The 12,750-nt window shown below is 38.1% G+C and overlaps 1 protein-coding gene across 4 annotated transcripts in view; it reads right to left on the bottom strand.

Moving 5' to 3' along the window:
- Positions 1–12,750, bottom strand: part of DPYD (dihydropyrimidine dehydrogenase) — a 344,443-nt gene that overhangs the window by 118,049 nt on the left and 213,644 nt on the right. For all 4 annotated transcript variants that reach the window (XM_064428159.1, XM_064428158.1, XM_064428160.1 and 1 more), the window contains one exon: positions 10,611–10,775. In XM_064428159.1, coding sequence (XP_064284229.1) covers positions 10,611–10,775 — 165 coding nt within the window. The remainder of the gene's footprint in view (positions 1–10,610; positions 10,776–12,750) is intronic.

Raw genomic sequence — 12,750 nt, 5'->3', positions numbered from 1 at the left:
GTCTCCTTTAAACAAGCCTTTAAAATATTTATTTGGGATTAAGTGTTCAGTAAATAAGTACTTACCGTCACACATTTCCTTCCACTCTCAAAAGACCATCTTCACTAGCTCTGCATACAAGGTTTCAAGAAGGTTACTGCTGATTTATGAGTTATCTACCCATGGGCACACCTGCAGCCAGTGGCTGCTCTTTCAAACCCCATAAAATAGGAGATAAGGCTGGTTTGTTATGTCCAAAATTGAAGAAATTCATATTAAGTTGAATCAGGCTGTATTTGCTGCAAGTTCCCAATAGGGGTAGTTACCACACTGACACACTGCAATTTGCTATCCCATGGTAATTGGTTGGCATGTCTGTGTTCACACAACCGTGTATTAGACTAAGACTGTATGAAGAGAACAAGATTGCTTTTTGGATCCTGCTGGCCGCCTCATTTTGCATGTTTAGCAGTTGCTCCTTTAAGCACAGTTAATTAAAAAAAAAAAAAAGGAAAAAAAAACCACCAAAAACCCCCACCAAAAAAAAAACCACACAAAAAAACCCCACAAAAAACCAAAACTAAACAAAAAACCCTAACCAAACAAACAAAATAATTGAAATATAAAACAGGATGAATTGAGATCTAGAATATAGAATTGTGACAGATGTAAGAACTTTAGTAATGAAGACTATGTAAAACATTTATGGTTGTAGTTCTTAAACACAATGTACATAAAAAGTTTAGAAGCTACCAGCAGTATTGAGGATGTAGAATAAGATCAGTTCAGAGCCCACTAAGAATTCTGCTAATCTACATGTTCCTCTTGGTAGATAAAGAAAAGAAAAAACATCTTGGAACACTTTATTCCCACATTTCGCTCAGAATTTGAGATCTTTCCCTAGCCCCCCTCCCCAGAAAGCACAGGAGGCTGGGATATAGTCCAGCTGCTGTCAATCATACTGAAGAGCTGGCTCTAATTGTGATAGATTCAAGCATGTGCCTCTGCCTTCTTGTCTGAGCTAGAACATGTCTGCAGAGAGCCAGCTCTCCTACTACCGGCACAGTTCAGAGCAGCAAACACCGCACTTGCTTCTGAGCAAAAATAAACAGTTTGGTGGTAGAACTGCATCTACACTAGGTTCTGCCAGGACAGCAGCTAGATGCCATTTTATTTTTAGTATTCCTAGCCTACATAAGTATGTGAGCAAGCCTTTTAAATATAGACCTAGCCTTCATATTTCTCTTCATTAGAGCTCTAGCAGAATGCCTAAAATGTAAACCACATCACAGAATATACAGAATATGGGCTACAGGAACAGCATGCACTTACCACTTTGATCAGGTATACATTTGCTTTCCTATTATTATTGTAATACGAATGATGAAAAAGCAGAATTATCTAAATCACATATACTCGGTGCTTCATAAAAGACTAAAACCATATCACAGACAGTAAAATGAACGTCAAAGGTACTGTGCATTTTAAAAGATCAAATTCTATAATTTAGCCAATTGCCTATGACAAACATGAAATGGAAATTAGGAAGACATATTTAGGGGATATGTATTTTGCACAGGTAATCAGACTAGCAGAGTTTTGTCATTTTTACAAACTTCAGATTTTAATTTTGATGGGCTGTTGACTCTTAACAATTTTAAAATTTTGCCTTTATTTTATTTTTGACATTTATTTTGTAAGATTGCCACAAGGTCATTTTATCTCCATCCAATGGCATCTACATCTTAATATTTAAACAATAACTACCCAGAAAAGGGCATTTCCCAGGGAGTAATGACTGGCTGGGAGGAGTTGATGGCCTGAGGCACTGCTGAGGGCCATTAACCCTGGCCAGTTATTAATCGCCAGGAAATGCCCTGCACCAAGGTTGTTATTGCTATTTTAAGCACAGATTGAGGGGGCGAAATGGATATCTGAGCATCCAGGGGGTTTAACACATGATGCCATTTCCTTTGTTGCAGTTTATGGAGGACATTTCTACAATCTACAGTCCTGATACCCAACCAGATCACACAGATCATTTTGAAGCACTCCATTGTACACACAGTAACTCACCAAACTGATAAAACAGTTGGGATTTTTAAAATATTGTCTTTTCCCTTAAATAATAGACTGTATGTTCACACTTTAATAAGATGAACAGAAATATGCAACTCTTCATGTCACTGTCAGCAGAATTACATTCCAGAAATATCTTTTTAATCATACTGTCTTTATGTTTAGGGCATTTCCTTTGTCAATACTCCTACTTAATGACCGCTCACATATCTCTGCAGAAAGGAATTTTTAGCAGCAACTGCCAAAGCACATCCTGAAGCAGCTTCAGCTGATGCTAGCCATTAAGGAGTTTGTCTTTTCCAATAATCAAACAGATTGGGTCATTTTCTAGGAGATGGTTGGTGAAATATTTCAGAAACTGCTTTAATTTTCTCCTACTTCTTACCCCAAGGCTAAAGTATAAAGATGTGTTCATAGTCCACGCAGAACTGTGAAATTTTTTCTTTTTTCTTTCCAGGGATCAATAAATCACTTTTTAAATCAAAAGTGTATTCTTAGCATATGTCCAAATAGTCTTCGGCCTTACTGAACTACTCACTATTTTTCAAACCTTAGCCGTGATAGTAAAACAAGCAAAATAAGTCATGGCTTTGTAACATGTCTAGGAAGAAAGTACAGTTCTGCACGAAACTAGTTTTCAACAAAGTTTCTCAACAAAGCTGTAGTTTCCAAGTGCAAAACATAAAAGACCTTCTCACATTTTTCCTCAAAGTCCTAATTTGTCACCACAAACATGTACATCTGAAACATAAATTGATTGTAGAAATCTTACAGAGCTTAAATATGTGGTCTTATTTTCAGTTACAAGTTGCGGTTTCCAGCAACAGATATGTGCTTTCCTAAAATACAATTCCCTCAAATTGATGGCCAGAGTATGTGTCTCCACTTCTTTGCCAGATTAATAATCATATTTTTGAAAATTTTAGAATCAAAAAATCTCCACTGTGTGAGTATTGTGCAGTTAGGATCAAACATTATGATGTGTACTGCATGGTCATTTGAACATGCATGATCAAATACTCTCTCTGGGTAAATTTTTAGCAGATTTTCTTGTGTTAATGTATGTAGGATTGTCTGAGGTGACCCTCTGGAAATACAATGAATCTTAGTAAATTGAAAGTAGCATTTGAATTACAAAACCCTTAGCACATCATTTCAGACTAGTACAAAATATATCTATATCTCAGCCTCAGTTCAAGGAATGTAGTTACATGCTAATTAGGTTGTCAAAATGTAATACAGGAACAATGGTCCAAAGGCTGAGAGAGGACTGGGAGACAGAGAGGGCTTCTCATCCTGCGTGCCAACCTAAGAGCTTCTGTTTGTGCACTGACAGTGTAAATCCCCAGGAATGGGTTACACAGCTCAGTGCCTTTTCTCGCACACGCACCAGCAGCAGCTCCCTAGGGCAAGCTCATAGTAGCATTTCCCTAAAAAACTTGCCCAGCTTTTAAGAAATCTGTGGCACAGGAATTCCCTGAGTCAGAGGTGAGGCTTTCAGAAAGCTTTTCCAGTAGGTTTTTCTCAGCCTGTATGTACCTCTGGGACTGGCAATGCCCCATGACTATGAGCTCCACAGCTGCCGAGCCATGTGGCGAAGAATCTCCTATCACTCATTTCCACCTATCACCCTTCTGCTTCCAATCCAACAAGATGTGAACCACAAAGTGTATTCAAAATGTGAAGGGGAAAAAAAGAATCAACATGCTGACATAGTGATGGGTTTTTCTTTGTTTTCTTCCATTCCTAGAAATTCCGTTTGATAAGCTTTGTTTCAATCTTATTCAGCATTAAACTGAGATTTTCATAGTGCTCTCTTACTGTAATCCTAGTATAGTTAGCTTAAAATCACTCACTGTACATATAAATTTATCAATGGTTTATCCCATAGGCATACTACTTTTATTTTTTTTTTCCTTGGCAGTTCATTGGCAAGTCAATCAGTAATGCAAGATTCTTCATAAACCTTTAATGTCAGCTCTCATCTTTATCTCCCTACATAATATACCATTATCAGCAAAGTTTACATTCTTAAAATTTTCTCTCTTATCCAGATTGTTAATAAACATTTTGAATAGCACAGAACACAGATCCCTAAAGAATTTTCCTGCAGCTCTCTATCCATTGTGAAAATGGACTATTTATTTCTTAGCATTGTTTCCTATGTTTAACTAGTTATTTGTTCATGTAGGTTTCTTTCTCTAATCTTACGATAACTTAATTTCTTTCAAATTCCTCAGTGAAGGACCCTATCAAATATTTTTGGAAACCCAAGCTCACTTTTATGATCTGAATTTCTCTTGATAGCCTCAAAGAACTTTTTCTTTTTTTTTAAGGCATAACATACTACAAAGAGAGCTCTTCACTCTTTCATTTGTTTTTCTTTCTACTAGTTCTATTTTTAGAACAGCTTTTACCAATTTGCATACAAGGATAAAAGATGCTAAGCCTGTAGTTCCCCAGATCCCTCCCAGAAAAGAGACTTTACATTGACTCCATGTCACTTCTCTGCTACTTTTCAAGGCTGAAGCAGATTTGCTATAGCCAACGTGACTATGAAAACATGCTGGTAGATGAGATGATAGATGAGAATAGTTTAACTAACACCTAAGCCTCAAGGAATGAAAATTTACACCACTGTATTTTTTAGCTCAGACCCATCTCTATTAAGACTCAGGTTATGTGAAGCTTAATCAGATTTTTTGTGTTGTGGAAGAGCCTTTCCAAAAAAATTTCCTTCCTTATAAGCAAATGTGATCTCAAAGAAACAACACATCAACATTTCTGTTACTAGCCTCTGGTTTTGTTGTTCACTGTCTAAACTGGACTTCTTGCTGAATTCCTCCTTGGACTGAACATGGGAAAAATGCATCCTGCTGGCTCACAAAGAGCTCTAACCAGGATCTGGAGCAACTGGGACACCCTCAGGATGGGGGAAAAGCAAAAGCTTCCCTGGAACAAGCAGAGGTATGTTGTCAATGTGCCTGCTGTTCTTTTGGGGCAGCTTTTTCCTTCTCTTTTCTAGGAAGTATTTTTCTTTGCTTTTTTCATCCTCCCTTTCTCTTTTCGTGAACGACAAAGAGAAAAAGGAGATATGGTCATATGCTCCAAGATCTCTTCTTCCTACCCACCACAGTAGTCACTGGAAATGGAGGAGTTATGGCCACTCTTGGGCTCCACACTCTCTAGGGCCAAGTGATTTTGTTCCTGGACAAGGCAATGAGTACGAGTGCCTTATTCCAACCTCACCTTCCCTTTTCAGCTAGGATTTCCTCTGATGTTAAGGGAATGGGCCTACTGCCAGTTTTCTGTAGTGAAAGGGATCTTTTCCATATGGTGAATTTAACAACTGCTGTGTGGGTTTTTTCACCTCCTACCAAGCATCCATGATGGCTGGCTTTGGGAAGTTTAAGCTGCAGCAATAACAACTTCTGGAGCTTTTTTAATGTGATTTGAGGGCCAGAAATTCAGATAAAGCAACCCAGGTACCTGTTCTCCACCTCTGGGAGTGCACAGGCTTCTAGGCAGCCCAGCTTGTGGTTCTCTCCCCTATGATCTGCCCTTTTCAGTTCACCTGGAGAAGCATCTGGACTTTCAGCAAAGTCCTCTGAGAATGCACAGCATATACCCTCCCCGTTAAAATGATGGGTTGATGTTGATGTTGGTACCAAGCGAGGTCCACGTGGGCATGGCCCTACCTCATTGTTTAGAAATGTTTTATTCCAAGATTGTAGATACTGAGCTTGTCAAAATGTGTAAGATATATTACATGGAGACACAACTTAGTAGGTATTTGGAGTACAAAGCATAATTTCTCTGTAATGGAAAGGTAAAGCTATCTATATTAGCCCGAGGAAGTGCAAAACTATTGCTTTTCATAACCTGAAGCAAGTCCATGACTGGTATCTCAAAATGCAAATACTATGTACACCATCCCACAGGCCTTTAAATATCCATTAAAAGCAAAAGCTATAATAATACCTGCAAAAATAAATTATTACCTAATACCTCTAGTGAGAAATCCAACTTTGACCTTCTCACAGTAAAGCTGTGAAGCCCATGAGTCCTCTGTATCTTAAAAAGTCTTCCACCTAATGTCCCTTAATTTTAAGTATTGAAGGAGATCTACAGCAATTTTAGATATTCTGGCCAATCCCTCTCAGTAACCAAATTGCTGGGTCTACTACTAGTGCAGACTTAGTGAGGAAAAAGGTTTATATAAATGGATTCATGCTGTACCCAGTCTGTAGATTAAACCTGTTTTTAACACCTGAGCTGGTCCAACACAAGACTGATATGTAGGACACCACTTGTGTGTGGGATCACACTGGCAAACCAATTAAACTTCCCCATGAAAAATATCCAAATACCTGTTACATGTCTATTTCTGCTCACCTTATAACTTCATCTCCTTGAACACTGCATGTTTCTGCACCAAAATTTATTTGTAGGAGCAATGCACTCATATATGCCTGTTAACATTGTATTTCTCTTCCTCTTTAACCCTTTATCTTCTCCTATCCTCACAGGGTAGAATTAAACCCAATCCAGGTTTGTTATCTAAATCTAAAAAAATCAAACCAAGAACCCACAAAGACCAAATCCAAACAAAACTAGCAGCCTGATTTCATATTTCTATGGTAGAAAAAAAAAATCATGACATAAAAACTAATTGCACTATTCCAGGAGATTAAAACAAACAAACAAACAAAAAAACCCAACAAATCAAAAAAAATCTAAACCAAACCAAACCCCCACAGTGCTAGAAATAAGATGGTTACCAGCCTGGGATCCAGTGATCTGTTCTCACACACTCTTTAGCATGGCTAGTCCCAACAGGTGTTCCTGGGACATTCTGAACAAAATGTTGAACAAAAATACATCTTTAACAGCTTCAGCCCTGAAAAGCTGCTCTCTGCTGAGTAACTGTCAGAGACTGTCAGCAACATTCCACAAGCAGCAGAACAAACATTAAGACAAGAGTTTTCAGATTAGTTTGGGGGTCCATGAGTACTTACTGTTTCTAGCAGAAGAGGTTTCTCAATTCAACGCGTCATGACACTGATATCTGAATCACAGATTCAGTGTCACAGCTGACAATCTGGTATCCTATGTACATTCCCTATGTACATGCAGGAGATCAAACTCATTTGTGTTGAGCTAGGAGGCCAAAAACTTACTTTTAAGACTTCAGTATACTAACAAAGCAATATTAAAAAATATTAAATTGGGCATCTTCTTTCAAGATCCCAGTTCTTTCTTGTGGTACAAATTCCTCATACATTTGCTTGTTTGCGATGGACTTCTCTTAGTCTGGTAGGGAATGACATTTCCCCTGCAATCTGTTTCATGGAGTGTCCTGTCAAAGCTTATTTGTAATGCTGTGACCTCCTGCACATACCCAGACCCAAACTAATTTGCATACTGAGGTTTTTAATTTATTTGCTTACCTCATTATCATCTACAGGGCACCAGTTACAGGAAGGTGTAGAAGGACTATTTGGCAATTGTGTTCATCACCTTCTTAGTGTAACCTTGGTATGCATTTTTCTGCAGAGAAGTATTTTACTATTTTCATATCTTGCATTTTTCAAGCTTGTTCTCCTCAGTGCAAATGCTAAAGAGATTAGAGCTCCTTGCTTTACCAGGTCACCAAGACATACTACCACCACCAGTATTCACAGTCCCCAGCACAGATAATGGCCAGAGTGTAGCTATTGTCAAATATGCGAATATAAAATTTTAGCAGTAAGTTCTGCTCCCAGATTTTATAACTTTTTTTCCAATTTTCTCTGCCACTTCGGAATGATTAAATTTTGCTAATGAAAAAGCATTTCTTCCCCCACCATTTTTATTCCTGTTCATGTCATTAGGTGAGTTCTACTTGGCTGAATTCATATTTCCTAGGTAAACTATTTATTGAATGTACCGTACTCTGTCATTTTTTCAGCCACATTTTGGCTGAAAAGTACACCAATTCACCATATAATCAGGTATATCCTTGGTGAATAAAATATGAAAGTGGTACTTGTTGTGATATTAGGGTTAGTTCTTTCATCCCTCTAATTAAAGCACTTTAAGCACTGTGTGCCTCAGGCATGGCCCAGTCATAAACTGACATTTATGCATTTCCCACCTGTGGTAGGTTGACCCCAGTAAGCAGCTTTTGATAATACTTTACCACGTACCATACAAAATCCAGACACCTTAATCTTTCTCCTCTGCTTGGAGAGAATATTTTACAATATTTTATTCACGGCTGGTGGCACTGAAGCAAGTTCCTGGTGGTGGCAGCTTCTCCCCCATCCACTTGAAGTGGATTTGGGGTCAAAGGGAGGAGCTAATAGAAGAGCAGAAAAGGAAAGACTGCCAGTCAGAGATACTTGCAAGCTACAAGCAAGAATCAGAAGACAGAAGAGACAAAGAATGAGGCCACCCACTACAGGGATTGAAGACAGCACAAAGGAGTTACTGGTTCTTGATTTATAGAGGCAAGATGCCACAGGTTAACCGGCACGGCCCAAGGAGCTGTGACTGGTGGTCCTCTTCTGCACAACACATTGCAAAATTCAGTTTACATCCTAGCCTCTGCTGGGAGAATTTAGCTGCCCTTTATGGTTTGCTTCTTCCCAATGGCACGAGATAGAATGCTGTACTGGGATAATTTTCTAGTGAGGCAGCTATTTTGCTCATATCCTTTTCATCTGTAACATAAATCTCACTCTAACTTACTTGTATTTCACAGCAAAAGTAATTATGCGTAAGTTTTTATTTGCTTTTAAAATTTGCCTTAATAGTATAAGTTTTTTTACTGTAATCACTTGTGTCCTCATCTGTTTGGCCTTCATTTGAGCAGAAAATGTCATTCTTTGCTCGTTAATTAAGTTCACACAAACAGTTCTCAGAAACTGCTTTTGATTTTAATAAAACACACAATGCTGAAAAACCCTTTCTGGAGGAGTGAACAGCAATTGGGTGAAGAATATTCAGAGAGCTGTAATTATACAGAATATCTCAAAATAAGCACCAAGAGACTTCTCCTCTGAACAAAATTTTGTTTCCAGTTAGCAACAAATTTACCATTATAATTATACGACAGTTCTTAGATGAGTTCACAGGCATGTTTTAAAAATCCCTGTAAGCAATGCCAAGGTCTACTGCAGGGTGCTGCTTCCCCTATGCCCACGCAGACATTACTAACCTCAAAGATACCACAGTATCAACCATAGCCAATGTGCAGAAACTGAATTCACATTCTCAAAGTAATAACTCACATATAATGAGGGATGATCAGAAGATGTTCACCCCAGGAACTCTGGAAGAGTGGGACTTCTTCATCCCACACACAGTGCTAGGTCTCAGAAAATTCAAATCTTCCTTTTGAAATGCTGCTAGTGCTTTACCTCACAGAAGAGAATGGTTTGATCTCAGGCATAAAGTGCTGTGAGGGATTTTTGGTGAAGACTGCAGTGGGATAGCATTCCCACAGCAGAAATGACCTGCATGCAGTAACCAGGACTTTTACAAAGGATGCTAAAATCAAAATAAGGGAATAGAATATTATCATTGGGTTCATGCTTTCATTGTGACGAAGATCAGTCACAGTAAATAAAGCAAAAAGAATCTCAGCAAAGAAATACAGTCCATTCACAGGGAAGTAGGATATTAAACATGCAGCACTCTTACTATCAATATGAAATGTTTAAACACTTTTATACTTGCTGATATGCACATTTAAACATCAGGAATAAGAAAAAACCTCTTGATTATCTTCATGTCATAATATATTCAGGAATGTTCACTTATTTTGCTCATAGCTGAAGCATGGAGGTAATAACTTCAAGACAGAAGATATGCAGGCTATGGGATTTCTAATTCTATCTATTCAAGACAATGACTGAGGAGAATTTTACTTTCTACCTCGTTGTCCTTATTCACAAGAACAGTAGCTGAAAACCATTTATGCCAGCTAGCTGGTGTCATTGCTCCCAACTGTGATTGTCATCTTTCAGAGACAGATATTCCCCACAGCTGAAGAGGCTCTAACAAAAAAACTCTGTCCTCGTAGTAAAGTTAATTTTAAGTATTGGGTTTTTTTACCTAGAGTACTCAGTTGTTTATAAAAATACTACAAGCATCTTTCACATTTGGATTAAGAATGAAAAGAACACACATTCATTTTATGATCAAATTCAATTCATAGTAACAATTCTTATTATAAATTACATATGATCTTAAATACAAAATTATTCAGAACAGAACTGCTGAGCATCCACACTGGAATCAACTCTTTCCCTTGATATTATCTGTTTGAAAGTAAACATCAGCCGAATTAAAAAATCATGACTGTCCTCTGCATGACAGCAATTTCACAGAGTCTTCTGTCATAAATATTATTTGGATGGGCTTTTCTGGTTTTTAACAATGTACTTGTATGTCAAAAAAGCAATTTGCATTCTATGGCAAAGATGCTAAATACGACAGTTCCACAGACCTGTAAACTAGAGATTCCAAGTAAGTATGTTGCATCTTTATGATTAAGTGGCACTTACATGGTTTGGAAAGTCAGCCTTCAGTTCAGCAATGCTTTTACACCAATATGCTGCAGTTTTCTCGCTGATCAGTTCAATGTTTAGAAAAGAGCCTTGGCCTGGGCCATACAGAGGACCTGAAGTAGTTCCACGCACAATCCTTGGGGAAACATTGGTTACAATATCCTGCAAAACAGGAAATACTTTCAGACAGTTTTTGCAAAGTGAGGTTTATGTTGATGATGTATATTATATAATACAAGCAAAAATGTACCAGGTGTTTTAAAAAAATTACAACTATAGGCCAGTTCTCTAAATTAGCAGATTCTCCAATTAAATTCCTTACATCAGAGGAGAAAAATGTTTGCTCTGTGTGTGAAATGGCATGAAAATTATAAAGAAATCACCAATATTGTACACCTATGAACTGCCATGGAAAATACTGTTCAAATAGTGCTTCTGTGTTGGGCAGAGGCCACACAAGACCTTGTGTAGAAACCTGTGTGGGCCTCAGTCATATCCCAGCAGACATGGGAACTATCTCCCCAAAGGTGGTCAAAGGCCATGTCCTGCACTCACAGGTGAAGCTCAAAGAGGTGCAGCTCACCAGCCTCTCTGCTGCGAAGGCATGGGTCAGGCACCAGCAAAAGTACACCAGTACATCAAACTTCACAAACAAAACCATATGATTAAAAGAGATAAAAATCAAAACAAAACAGAAAAAAAATGAAAATAAAGATTAATATTGTAAAGTATGACATTTCTGAAGGTCAATGTGAGGCTAGCAAACAATTTTGAAACACGTAGTAAACACACAAAATGTTGACTTGTTTAGTAGTCTTAATTAAGCCACGATGTCACCAGATCTATATTAACAAAGAACTGTAAATTCTGACATTATTTAAAACTAAAGAGAAACATAGATGGCAAAATGTTCCTTTTGCCAATTTCCAATTAAAAATAATTTTGAGTAAAGGTCATTTATTTACAAACGTATCAGAATTATTTGTTTAAGTACCCCTCCTCACCATCTTGTCATTTTCAGTGAGATAACATGAACCTCTATTAGTATATAGCAATTAAGGTAAATTTACATATTTTAATTAAGAACCATCCCATATAAAACAATTAGGGTAATAGGCATACTAACTGGATTTCATAACATTTGGACGTTTTTCCAGCTAGATAGACAGGAAACCTTAATTAGCATTAATTAGCACTGATCTGCATATGTTTGATAAGGCATACCCTTGCCACAAAAGATTATTTATTCCTGAATCTGCCAAATGCTGCAGTTACAGAGGATAAAAGGACTTTTCTTCACATTGTATGTAAATTTGAGGCAATCTTAATTTGCTTATAAAGTTGAATTAATTATTATACAGTAAATATGCACTAATATTTTATGTTGATAGTTATATGTCCATTTACATATGTAAAAATCATACAAGGTAATCTAGCCAGTTCATCTATTTTCAGACCTAGTATGTCTGGAACACAGACACCCCATTAATCTCCCATTTGCCTATTATACTATTTTTATTACATCAGAAAACCTCCACCTCCCTCTCAACAGTTATATTTTCAGAAAAAAAATAATTCATAACACTTTCTGAATTTATGCAAACCAATACCATACAGCAAAATGCACTCCCCTTGCTCCCTAAACAAATTACAAAAATTGCAGTTTATGCAGAGGAACCATTTCCATCAGTTTGCTCCACATTATCCTCTTGAGCATTTCAGTCCTTTTAGATTGCCTCGGAGGAGCTTGTGCTTTGCCTCCATCCCAGAACGCTGTTGGTGCACACTGGCCATCGTGCCAGGGAGCAAACACACAGCCAGTGACAGGCAGTCACTCCAGGCACAGGGTGCACAGGGGCAGCTGCAGCGGGGAGTTTCCCTGACCACATTGCAAGCAACCAGGGGCTGCTTTCTCCCATGCTCCAAAGCAGTCAGCAGCTAAGCAGCTACTGTAGCATGGCACTAAGCCTGAGCTAACAGCCTGTCTGCTGGTGGGAATTACTACTCCTGGGTTTAGTGCAAATTACGGTGATGTACGTGGTCTGACTTCCATTTTGCGGCTCGCTCGTGTGCATGTGTTTGCCAGATAATGCTTGGAGCCACCAATGGTCCCACTTGTTATCTCACTGTGTGCAAG

Source organism: Passer domesticus, chromosome 7 (genome assembly GCF_036417665.1).
Source record: "Passer domesticus isolate bPasDom1 chromosome 7, bPasDom1.hap1, whole genome shotgun sequence".
Classification (NCBI taxonomy): Eukaryota; Metazoa; Chordata; class Aves; order Passeriformes; family Passeridae; genus Passer; species Passer domesticus.
The sequence above is the reverse complement of the archived record's forward strand: the minus strand, read 5'-3'. Positions and strand labels throughout refer to the sequence as shown.